Below are 13159 nucleotides of genomic sequence, written 5' to 3' on the forward strand. Positions count from 1 at the left end.
AAATCCCACCACAACATCTCGATGGGATTTAGATCCGGGCTTTGGCTTGGCCACTCCAGAACCCTCCATTGCTTTCTTTTCAGCCATTCCTTGGCGGATGTACTGGTATGTTTAGGGTCATTGTCATGTTGCAAGGTCCACCTTCGGTTGAGCTTCAACTTTCCGACAGATGGCCTCACATTATCATCAAGCACCCTCTGGTACAATGAAGAATTCATAGTGGATTCTATGATGGTGAGCTGCCCAGGCCCTGATGCAGCAAAGCCGCCCCAAACCATAATATTTCCACCACCATGCTTTACAGTTGGTATCAGGTTCTTGTGGTCAAATGCTGTCTTTGGTTTTTGCCAAACATGTCTTCTGGTACTGTGGCCAAATAGCTCTACCTTTGACTCATCTATCCAGAGCACATTGTTCCAGAAGTGCTGGTCTTTGCGTAGGTGTTCATTGGCAAACTATAGTCTTGCCCTGATGTTCTTTCTGGACAGCAAAGGTTTCCTCCTGGCACACCTCCCATGTAGATCAAATTTGTGCAGCCTCTTTCTAATGGTAAACTCGTGCACTTTGGCATCAACAGTGGGAAGAGCTACCTGTAGGTCACATGATGACATTCTGGGGTTCTTAGAGACTTATTTCAGCATCTTGCGGTCTGCTCTCGGGCTGAACTTGCTGGGGCGGCCTGGCCTGAACAAGTTGGCAGTTGTTTGGAATCTTCTCCACTTGTAGATGATCTTCCAGACAGTCGAATGATTGATTTCAAATTGTTTGGAGATCTTTTTAAATCCCTTTCCAGACTCGTAGGCATCTATAACCTTCTTTCTGAAGGCCTCAGAGAGCTCTTTTGATCTGGGCATTGTGACGCCGCACACTTCAACAACAAAGAGCAAAGCAAACTAAATGTCTGAGGTTTAAATAAGACGGGTTCCTCCAAGATCCTCTCTAACGATGTTCTAATCATTTGCACCTGAGCTGGTGCACCTGATTCTAATTTTAGGTATTTGAAGTAGTAATAAATGTAAGGGTGTACTTACTTTTTCCACATGCGAAATTTGCACTTATGTTTATTTAAATTATACAATGGTCTACAAAATGTAAATGTTTCATGATATTTGTTATATTATATCACCTTTATCTTTCAATATTGTTGAAATGATGATTAAATAGCTGTATGTTAAATATGTTGAAAAAGTCAAAACTTTACATGGGGTGTACTTACTTTTTCATGTGACTGTACATCTAAAACTGGATCAGCATAGAAAGCAGGTCACTACCACCTTACAGAAACTACGAGATGTAAACCTCCTCACAAAACAAGAATGGGACGCGATGAGACCAAACGACTCCGTCATTCCACGCTTCTACGGGTTACCAAAGTTCACAAGATCGATGTCCCACTATGACCCATCGTGGCCCTCTGAGGGGCATCCAACTACAATCTGGCTGAGTGGCTATTCCATTGACTCAAACACTTAACAACACATTCAGCACACAATGTAAAGAACGCCAAAGATTTGATCAACCGAATCAGAAATGTCCGCATCTCGAGTGATGAAATAATGATTTCATTTGACGTGGTTTCATTATTTACATCGATACCCATCGAATTAGCAATGCAGACCTTAGAACAATACATCAACAACAACCCAGAGCTAGCGAGCAACAGTCGCCTCAGCTCTGGTCATCTCATGACACTCAATCAACTCTGCTTGAAATCAACGTACTTTGTATTCGACGGCACCACATATCATCAACATGAAGGAACCCTGATGGGCTTACCCATCTCAGGTCTCATCGCCAAATTAGTGATGCAACGCTTTGAAGATCTAGCACTACATGGTGATCCTTCTCCGAGATTGTGGCTGCGGTACGTTGACGACACATTCGTGATCATAAAGACGGCAGATGTTGACCGTTTCCACACAAAGATAAATTCAACATGGCCAGCAATACAATTCACATGTGAAGTAGAACAGGCTGGGTCGCTACCATTCCTGGATGTACATCTTTTCAGGGACGGAAACGGCAAGCGACACATGCAGGTGTACCGTAAACCTACTAATACAGACAAAGTATTAGATTACTGTCGTGGTCATACCACCTGCCAAAATATAAGTTGTGTTCGCAGCTTAGTAGATCATGCAACAACACGCTGCAGTGACCATGAACAACACCGGATGGAAATGCTGCACGTCACTCAACTACTGCGAGAAAACCACTACCCAAATACATTCATCAAATCTTGTCGCCGGAAATCCAACTATAACAACAACTATCCAACCACACCTCCGCACACGGTTGCACTTCCACACATACATCACGCTTCTGAAACTACAAGCCGCATTCTATGTGAATACAACATCAACATCACCCACAAACCACAAACATCCTTACGAGCACAGCAGTCAGTCATCGACAACATACATCTATCAAAAGACCAGGTGAACAAATTTAACAGAAAAAATGTCATCTACAACATATAATGTGAAGATTGTGTTGCCAATTATGTGGGCCAAATATCCAAACGCTTAACCACAAGGCTAACTGAACACCAACGTGCTGTAAGACGACAAGACAGGTTGTCATTGGTTGCGACACACATACATACACACATAGCAACACACATTCTCATGGGATCAGACTACGATCCTTGGCACAGGATCATTGAGAGTGAACCGTGAGATTGTCGATGCCTGGTACTCTGATAAAAACTCCATCAACCGACACATCGACTTACACCCCACATACATAGCACTATGCAATCAATTACAACATCAAAAACGGCAGTCATTTGAATGCAGGGAAGCCCTATGATTGGCAAGGACTTGGACCAATCCATCATGTGAACCGTCCCCAATGGAACTTAACGGTTAATGCCACACTTAACGCCTCTGAGGAAGAGAACTAGTTTGTTCTTGAAACGTCAGACTGTTAATAAATAATTTTAAATTATTTTACTGCTCAGTGTGCTATAATTTATAATATGAATCCTGAGCTACAAATCTTTCGACATGTACGTATATATACAGTCACATGAAAAAGTATGTACACCCCATGTAAAGTTTTGACTTTTTCAACATATTTCAACATACAGCTATTTGATCTTCATTTCAACAATATTGATAGATAAAGGTGATGTAATATAACAAATATCATGAAACATTTACATTTTGTAGTCCCTGGTGTTGGCCTAGCGGCTAGGGTGCCAGCTTAGGATCCTAGGATCCTGGGTTCGAATCCCGGTTGATTGCTGAATTAACGCCAGGGGGGTTGACTCAGCCTGTCATCCTTCCGAGGTCGGCAAATTGAGTACCAGTTCACTGGTAATTCCCTGTTTGTCGTAAAAAGGCGACAAAAAGGGTTGGCGGCAGGAAGGGCATCTGGCCGTAAAACATTGCTTCAAAAAAAGGGGACCACAAAAAAAAAACAACAACCACGGTCCCCGAAAAAGGCCAACCCCCGCTTGCGGGGAAAAATGACCTTTAAAGGTGTTTTCTTTTTTGTTTTTTTTTACATTTTGTAGTCCATTGTATAATTTAAATAAACATAAATGCAAATTTTGCATGTGGAAAAAGTAAGTACACCCTTGACTCTAATAGGTGGTATTGCACCCTTTGGCAGAAACAACCTCAAGTAGGCGTTTCTTATAACTGTCTACCAGTCTCTGACATCGACTGGGAGAAATTTTTGCCCACTCCTCCATGCAGAATTATTTCAGCTGTGCGATGATCGAGGGGTTTCTTGCATGCACAGCTCGTTTCAAATCCCCCCACAACATCTCCATGGGATTTAGATCTGGGCTTTGACTTGGCCATTCCAGAACCCTCCATTTCTTTCCTTTCAGCCATTCCTTGGTGGATTTACTGGTATGTTTAGGGTCATTGTCATGTTGCAAGGTCCACCTTCAGTTGAGCTTCAACTTTCTGACAGATGGCCTCACATTATCCTCAAGCACCCTCTTGTACAATGAAGAATTCATAGTGGATTCTATGATGGTGAGCTGCCCAGGCCCTGATGCAGCAAAGCTGCCCCAAACCATAATATTTCCACCACCATGCTTTACAGTTGGTATCAGGTTCTTGTGGTCAAATGCTGTCTTTGGTTTTCGCCAAACATGTCTTCTGGTACTGTGGCCAAATAGCTCTACCTTTGACTCATCTGTCCAGAGCACATTGTTCCAGAAGTGCTGGTGTTTTCCTAGGTGTTCATTGGTAAACTTTAGTCTTGACCTGATGTTCTTTCTGGACAGCAAAGGTTTCCTCCTGGCACACCTGCCATGTAGATCAAATTTGTGCAGCTTCTTTCTCATGGTAGACTCGTGCACTTTGACATCAACAGTGGCAAGAGCTACCTGTAGGTCCCTTGATGACATTCTGGGGTTCTTAGAGACTTCTTTCAGCATCTTGCGGCCTGCTCTCGGGCTGAACTTGCTGGGGCGGCCTGGCCTGAACAAGTTGGCATTTGTTTGGAATCTTCTCCACTTGTAGATGATCTTCCGGACAGTCGAATGATTGATTTCAAATTGTTTGGAGATCTTTTTAAATCCCTTCCCAGACTCTTAGGCATTCATAACCTTCTTTCTGAAGGCCTCGGAGAGCTCTTTTGATCTAGGCATGGTGATGCCGCACACTTCAACAACAAAGAGCAAACCAAACGAAATGTCTGAGGTTTAAATAAGACAGTTTCCTCCAAGATTTGCTCTTTCACGAGCCTCGATCTTGTATACAAAAAAAAGAAAAAAGAAAAAAAAGATCCTCTCTAACGATGTTCTAATCATTTGCACCTGAGCTGGTGCACCTGATTCTAATTTTAGGTATTTGAAGTAGTGATAAATGTAGGGGTGTACTTACTTTTTCCACATGCGAAATTTGCATTTATGTTTATTTAAATTATACAATGGACTACAAAATGTAAATGTTTCATGATATTTGTTATATTATGTCACCTTTATCTTTCAATATTGTTGAAATGAAGATCAAATATCTGTATGTTGAAATATGTTGAAAAAGTCAAAACTTTACATAGGGTGTACTTGCTTTTTCACGTGACTGTACGTGTCATAAACAAGTTGTGAAAAATATTTTAAGGTTACCTCTTGACTGCCCCTCATGTATATTATATAACTGCAGTCAAGCACTTCCTATATCCATGAATATCAGAGACTTCCTACACCTCTCTAATGGAAGTTTGGCCCACTATTCTTGTGCAAACTGCTCCAGTTCTCCCAGATTTGAAGGTTACCTTCTCCCAACTGCTGTTTGCAGATCTCCCTACAGGTGTTCAATGGGATTTAGATCTGGACTCATTGCTGGCCACTTCAGAACAGTCCAGTGTTTTGTCTTGAATTATTCCTGCGTGCTTTTGGAAGTGTTTTTGTGGTCATTGTCCTGCTGCAAGACCCATAACCATCAACGGAGACCCAGCTTTCTGACACTGGGTTGAACATTGCGCTCCAAAATGCCTTGGTAATCTCCTGATTTAATGATGCCATGCACACATTCAAGGCACCCAGTGCCAGAGCCAGCACAACAACCACAAAACATCACTGAACATCCTTGATGTTTGACTGTAGGGAAGGTGCGCTTTTCTTTCAAAGCTTCATTTTGTTTTCTGTAAACATAGAGATTATGTGCTTCACCAAAAAGCTCTAATTTGGTCTCATCTGTCCACAGGAATTCCCCCAGAAGGATTTTGGCTTGTTCAGGTGTGTTTTGGAAAACTCCAGTTGGGCTTTCTTATGTCTCTCTCTCAGCAGTGGGGTCCTCCTGGGTCTCCTACCAAAGAACTCCCTTTCATTGAGTTGGCGATGGATGGTGCAAGTTGAAACTGTTGACCTTTTGTCTGAAGGTCAGCTTGAATCTGTTTGGCAGTTGATTGAGGTGGTTTCTCCGCTATTTGAACAATCCTTCGCTGCAAACTTCAATCACGTTTTCTCTTGCAGCCACGTCCAGGGAGGTTGGAGACAGTGCCATGGGCCTTAAACTTCCTGATAACATTGCTTATGGTGGACACAGGAACATAAAGGTCTCTGGAGATGGACTTGTAGCCTTGAGATTGTCCGTGCTTCGCTACAATCTTGTGTCTGACCTCCTCAGACAATTCTCTGGTTTTCTTTCGTTTCTTCATGCTCATTGCGGTACACACAGTGACACAAAACAGCAGAATGACTCCTTTTCTTTATTCAAACTGGTTGAAAGAGTGGTTTTTACCACAATGAGTTCAATTCCAAAGTAAAGGAGAATCACCTGCTTGAAATCTAATTATTTCTTACAACTTCTAAAAGGTGCCAATAATGTTTCCAGGCCATTTTCGGATTTCTGTGTGGAATAAGCTAAGATTTCGTGATTTTTTTTCCAGCTTTTTTTGTTTTGTTCCACTTCAATCCAAAGAAATACATATGTGGACATAAAAGATTTTTTTTAATTTCAACAATTTTCTGGAAGAATTTATGCTGATTGCTTTTATGCTGATTCTCTTTGTTGTCACCAGAAAGGAGTTGCACAGCCTGCATTTTATTTACTTATGCCTTCATCCTACAAATTTTGATTTTTAAGTGGTAAACCCGCTTCAATATTTGGCTATGTCCTTCCTTCCATCCATCCATTAAAAATGAGGAAGAACAACCCTCTAACCTGCCGTGTTTAATTTTCAAGGGTTATAAAGTGTAATTTTGGAGGGTTCTAAAGTGTAATTCTAGAGGGTTCTAAAAGGTTCTAAAGGATCATTCTAAGGGGTTCTAAAAGTAAATTTAATGGGTTTTATTCATTTCTAGGCTTTACCTATTTCATATTACAAATTCCAAACTGAACTGCTTCTTTTGGACATGGTTGCGATTTTTTTTTTTGGTGGTTAGATCTTAGATTCTACGGATTTATAGCCACAATGCTTTACACTTTCCTTTGTTCTGCAGAATCTCTGGAGCACTGGGAGAGATTGACAGTAGCTGATGCTTTAGAACCAGCACAGTTTGATGATGGTGAGAAAATTGTGGTGCAAGGAGAACCAGGAGATGATTTTTTCATCATTACAGAGGTAACATTTTGTCAGCACTCTCTTCCCTTTTTTTTTTCCTTTCACATGTCTACTATGACAGTTGAAAAACATTTTTTTAAACTTTCAATTACAGAACGGTAGGAACTATCGTCATTCAAAATCATCTTCTGCATCTTTAACAGTCACAATTATTCCCATGTTATTGTGGGGTTGGCCAGGGGATGATTAACTCAGGTCTTGATCCAAGTGGCCAGTACTGATGTTTGGCTAAGTAGCTGTGGCAGAATTTGGAATTTGGCTATTGTGCCGGCGATAGTTCGTCTAATCTCTGCGAAGGAAATCATGAGATCTTTAGCATCCCCCAACTTAAGTGGGAAGATATGACATCCAGTGTGACGTCCATCCGAGTGACAGCACACACATTGATGAATCACCTTGCCTGTGAAACACCTGTATGACAATATAGCTGGGTCAGGATTTGAACCCATGCTAAAGAGCTTGGAGGTGAGTATAGTCTAGGCCAGGGGTCGGCAACCTTTTTGACATGAAGTGCCAGTTTGAAATGTTCTTGTTAATTAGTGTGCCATATCAACATTAAGTTTAACATTAAGTTTAATTTTGACACCACATCAAAAAAATATTTCCAACAGACATGGAATTTTATTCCATCCATATCGGCTACATGCATAGCAACAACATTTTAAAGAAACATCTACCGAACCTGAACCGCTTCACTGCAATTCCTGTGGGAAATGTGAGCGGGAGGCCATACCGTCAAACTAAACAAGCATTCTGAGTATTGCGCTGCAATACATGTCCCCTACCGGCATTGGGTAGCACTGTCAATAGAAGACAGTATTATGACTCCCGCACTCCAAATTATAGTCCGGAAAACTGTTGGGGAAATTCCCAAAGTTCAAAGTGCCATAACTTTGTCAAAAATGATCGAAACGTCATGAAGTTGGAACTTGATCTGTAACTTGTCATGACGAAACCATGTACCAAGTTTGAAATCATTAGCATTAAAAGTTTAGAAAAAAAAGTCCGGAAAACTGTTCTTTGCGTGACGGACTGATGGATCGACAGACTGACAGACTGACAGACTGACAGACGGAGGTGGGAGTGCAAACCTATAGTCCCCTACGGTGTACACCGGTAGGGGACTAATAAGACAGGCCGCGTGTTACGAGAAAAACTACTACCCCCATTTTCCTTACTACCACCCCATAAAAAACTCAAAATAATGACGAGATCAATATTAAAACGCAGAAGGCAGCCTGAATGATAACAAAGAGTGGAGATGCAACCACTGACCACCGGATGTTAACAGCACAGCCGCTCTTACAGCACCTCAGGTTGCCGCGAACGGCATACCGGAAGGCACCAAGCCTGCATCTCCTGTTTTATATCTGCGATTGTTATACAATTCAGAATAATGATGATTAATAATATTAAAACTCAGAAACCAGTCCAAATAATAATAATGAGTGGAGATGCAGCCTCGGACCATCTGCTGTGAACAACACCACTGTTCCCACAGCACATCCGGTTGCCGCGAATATTGTGTTTTGAATGCGCCAGGCCGGCATCTCATGTTGTGCATCTTTAATTATTATTCCAGTAATAGAATTTGGAATTGGAATGGTGACTCTGCTCTGATCCATCTACCTCATCACCCTGCACAATCACACCGGAATACTGTTATAGTGCAACACGCGCAACAGCCAATGGCTGTTCAATAGGTGATTTGGCATGCAGCGGAGAGGGCACTGCTTTCGCCAGTGTGCCAATGACTACGCTGCCGCGTGCCAATGGTGGCACGCGTGCCTAAGGTTGCCGACCCCTGGTCTAGGCCATCCTGCCAGCCCATCATCACTCAAAATAATCTCCTGTAATAAGGGAAGTGAGCAAGAATGAACCACGTGAGTGGACTATCATCACATTTCACCGGACCTGGTGGGATGGGCAGACTATTCCACTGTGAAGGTTGTTAATGATCCAACTGGGGTTTTATCAACAATCCAACGGTGAACAGTCGTTTCTCCTGAGACTAGTTTGACTTCCTGAAGATTAGTATCCGTAATACTGCCATCTTCGGCTAGATGTGAACCCATAACCTCTGGGATCTGAGTACGTTATATCACCGATAGGCCACCACTGTACCCATAGCTGTGTTTATGCAAAAATAAATGGATTCTGCTGCTGTCGTGTAGTTTTCCCAAAGTCAGCATCATGTCAGCTATTGTGAATGAATTTCAGCATGTACATCTACAAGTATTTTGGTATGCACTGGGGCTTCCACTTCAGGTAATCTGAGGATAGCTATTACAATTTCACCCCTTTAATTTTTAACGTGCCATAAACTGGTATTGTAGTCTGAAAATGTATCACAGCTGAACAGTCTTTTGACATATGGCAGTGGATTTATCATTAATTATTTTGGAAGGGTCATTCTGGAATATCAATGCTCATTCATCATTGTGGTTTCGATTGAAAACAATGTTGGATGTAAACAGAAATATAATGACGACATGGATTTATCTTCTCTACCTAGTAACAATTAAATAATAATTGCAGTTGTATTGAGAATGTACAGGTAAGGCATATTTATAAGAAAATTTGATTTGTTTGACGACTATTGTGCATTGCAAACGAGGCCGTTGATGTTCAAAGTGGGACCAGCTCCGAGAAGTGGATGAGACGGGTCCCTCGGTAGTGATAAAGTTGCTGTTAGGGAAATTAATAGACGTGATGAAGTCCATCAAAGGACAGTTCACATTTAAGTGCCAGATAAGACATTTGACCCGGTCGGTATGCACTGCTGCACAAACAAAACAAGTAAGTAAACAACAATAGCAAGTTACCCTTGTAGTTTGCAATGACAAAAGCTGTTTGTGGGTTCAGCCTGGCCTGGCTCAGGGCCTTTGCACCTGCAAGTCTCTTGGACTTGCAGCTGCTCTGAGCACTGTCCGCGGCTGCATGCTCTCTTTCCAGCGAAACTGAGCTCCGGAAGCAAAAGCTCAGTGTTCGAGAACCCAAGCCATCTCTTGTTCTTGGAAAGGATTTGCTTTCCATCCAGTCATCTTGCATTTGCAAAATGAGTGTGGCTCTTAAGAAAAGTTTGCATTGTGGTTACGATTGCTAAACTTGATACAGGACAACCTTACAAAGGTCGTAGGGTTAGATTCTTGAGATCTGTGGTTAGATTCTTGAGATGTCTTTGTTTTGCTATCGTTGAGGTACAAACCGAACTCTTCCTCCACAACTAAGAATATCATTTGTTCACTTATTTTCTCCTGTGAATTGATGTTCTTTAATTCTGATTATTTATTGGCATGGATATTTTAGCTTCCTTTTGAGGTACAGGACTTTAACTTGTATTTGATTCGTACAATGTGATCAGTAAACATTATGTATACAGTAAACACAAAGACTAATGTGTGACATTCTGATTTAAGGTCCTTGCCAGTGGCAGTTGTGCCCTGTGCTTGAGTATTGAGACATGTAATGGATGGGACCGAAGCCTTAATGTTACCAGGAGAAGAGCACAGCTATGGAAAGCAATTTGGAACTGTTTGACATGTTTTGGCAGATTCTATTGGCAAGACCTTTTGTACTGTTTCGATCTGTATTCATGTGCCACTGGATGCATCCATCTATGTGTTCTTATTTGCCCAGGGCACACCCTCCTGTAACTGCCGGAGGTCGGGAAATACTTTAAATTTTCTTCTGCGATCTGCACTGACTGCTTATCAAATAGCCTTTATTGTCTGGCGACGATTGAATGTTTTTATTTATTTTACATATTTCAATGAGGACTTCAAGTGCAATACCTTAGATTATGTGATTTAACACGTTTCGCGTGCGTTTTCTAAACTAACATCCTCTAAATGGCATCAGATAGTATGGTCTGCCTCCTGACCCATTAGAATGACAAAAAAAAGTTACATTTTGCTTTAACCAACTGAAGTTTGATTGTATAAATGTTTATTTGCTTGTGTAACAGAACTATAGGAATGCTGGCAGTGTCCGAAAAGGATCACTGCTTATATAACCGAGCTGAAGCTAACGTCGAGATATTCAGAGAAGTTGGGCATCTCCTGGAAATTATTTCGCTGTGGTCAAGAGTTTGAGTGCACAGCCGCACCTCGCCGCATTGGCTGCCTTGTGTTTACCCTTTGAAGATGGACGTCAGTTTGCAGACATTTCTCTTTGCCTCTGTGGGCTGCGCCGCTTCAGTGTGGCATTTGTCCCAAAGCCTTTTCGCTGAGATATGTGCCGGATTTCTCATTGCCCTGTCGTGGAGCCCAGACTGTGTCCCCAATGGAGGTTGAAACTGCTTTCCTTCCCACAAGCCGTCCCCACCGATGCGGTTCTCATGGAATGCCAGGCTCGTGAAGGGCAAGTGCAGACTTAGTTCTGATTATTGACACGTGTGTTTCGGACGCAATCGACCCCTGGCAGGGATCTGCACATCCCTGCAGTATCGCACTCTTTCTGCCTGAATCAAACTTCACTAATTGCTTAATAGTAGTCTGGAAAAGGCCTTGGTTTCATCAGCCACAGACATTCTCTGTTATTTCTACACAGGTCAAACCTCAAGGCTGCTGCCTGTTCCTCCCACTTCAACTCTCCTACAACCTCACTCCCCAACCTCCTGCCCCAGTGTATATTGGAATCTCCTTTTGTGATGACATCATTGTTAAAATTGTGTCTCAGCTGTTTGGTTTCAGTAAAGGTGTAAAAACCCTGTGATGGTAGGCATCCAAGAAGGACCTTTTTTTTTTTCCCCCTGGAAACTTCTCTAGTTGTAAGCTAGTAAGCCCTCCTTCGAAAGGAACTTCTCATTTTGCATTACAAAGCAATTCTGCTTTCTGAACAATTTTGATTTTTGCCAATAAGTTACGATGCAAATAGTATTAAAATGGCAATTTAAAGAAATCAAGACAAGGCCATTTGTTTTCACCACACCTATGGTGTAATTTTGGCAACACTTGGCATAATATAATCGAGGATATTTACAGCATTTCAAAAGCCTGATACATACATTGTGTTTGGGTGCACAAGGCAGACATTATATACATTTCAAAATACCAATGAGCTGGTGGAATAGCCTAGTGGTATGCACATTTGCCTCTGAGCTGTCTGGTCTGGGTTTGAATGTCGGCCAAGCTATAAAGCGTCATCCTGGTGTTTCGCTGGCAATGTGATTCATCAATGTATGTGCCGTGCGTCCCTCGGATGGGCATTATACTGAGCAGTGAGCATGCTGTCTGCCAGCATTAGTCAGTAGATGTTAAAAATCCCACAGTGTCCTTGTGCAGTCGCAGTGCAGTGTGCAAAGCAGTCAAGTTATCGCCAGCACCCTGAACAGATTCCAAACTCCTGCTTTCACATACAGGGGGCTTTGTATCAGTGGCACAGCTAAGCCCCCAGAAAGTGATGCGACCCACAGTCATGTGTTCTATCCAAAAGATTAATAAGAATAACCAATATTGCCAGAATTTAGAGTTTCAATCATACACAATGCCATACATACCGCTTGAAGACTGTGAAGGTTGAGGTATATAAAATTCGTTGGAATGTTACCCGAGTTAGATAAGGTTTTGGTATTTTTACCAGGGTGATAGGCATCGACATGTGGCCAGAAAGACGGAGGCAAGAAAGGAGCATGGATTCATTAAGCAGAGAGAACTGGGAATGGAACCTAAAATATGGGAAGTAGTAGGATGAAAAGGTTGCAGCCATGGTTTAGGATTCATTCATTGATTCATGAATTCATTCATTCATTCATGAATTCATGATTCATTCATTCATTCATGGTTTAGGAGTAGCTCTACTCGGGGCTTTTTAAGACCAAAAAGGGAATAGGGTCGCTAGATCGTAGTTGGACAGTAGGGGAGGAAAGACGAGGCAAAAGGAAGGAACTTGTACAACAGGTATGGACTAGGAACATGAATCACTCAGCCCCCACCTTCTGGGTTGCAGGTAATGCATAAATGAATACTTAGCCCATATGTGATGCAAAAGTGAGCATTTTTTATTCAGGGTGGTTTGTGATGGCTTTCCTACCACATTCTCGCATGAAATTTGCAGCTTGCTCTTCTCCGTAACCTTTCTGAATAAGTATGATCTCAGACAGGTTGTTGTCCTCTTGCATAACAGGCAA

General features: G+C 42.0%; 1 protein-coding gene across 3 annotated transcripts in view; it reads left to right on the plus strand.

Annotated features, from left to right (window-relative positions):
* Positions 1-13159, plus strand: part of PRKAR1B (protein kinase cAMP-dependent type I regulatory subunit beta) — a 211360-nt gene that overhangs the window by 166181 nt on the left and 32020 nt on the right. For all 3 annotated transcript variants that reach the window (XM_078774248.1, XM_068110517.2, XM_068110516.2), the window contains exon 8: positions 6908-7029. In XM_078774248.1, coding sequence (XP_078630374.1) covers positions 6908-7029 — 122 coding nt within the window. The remainder of the gene's footprint in view (positions 1-6907; positions 7030-13159) is intronic.

Source organism: Myxine glutinosa, chromosome 3 (assembly GCF_964187855.1).
Source record: "Myxine glutinosa chromosome 3, kmMyxGlut1.1, whole genome shotgun sequence".
NCBI classification, from domain to species: domain Eukaryota; kingdom Metazoa; phylum Chordata; class Myxini; order Myxiniformes; family Myxinidae; genus Myxine; species Myxine glutinosa.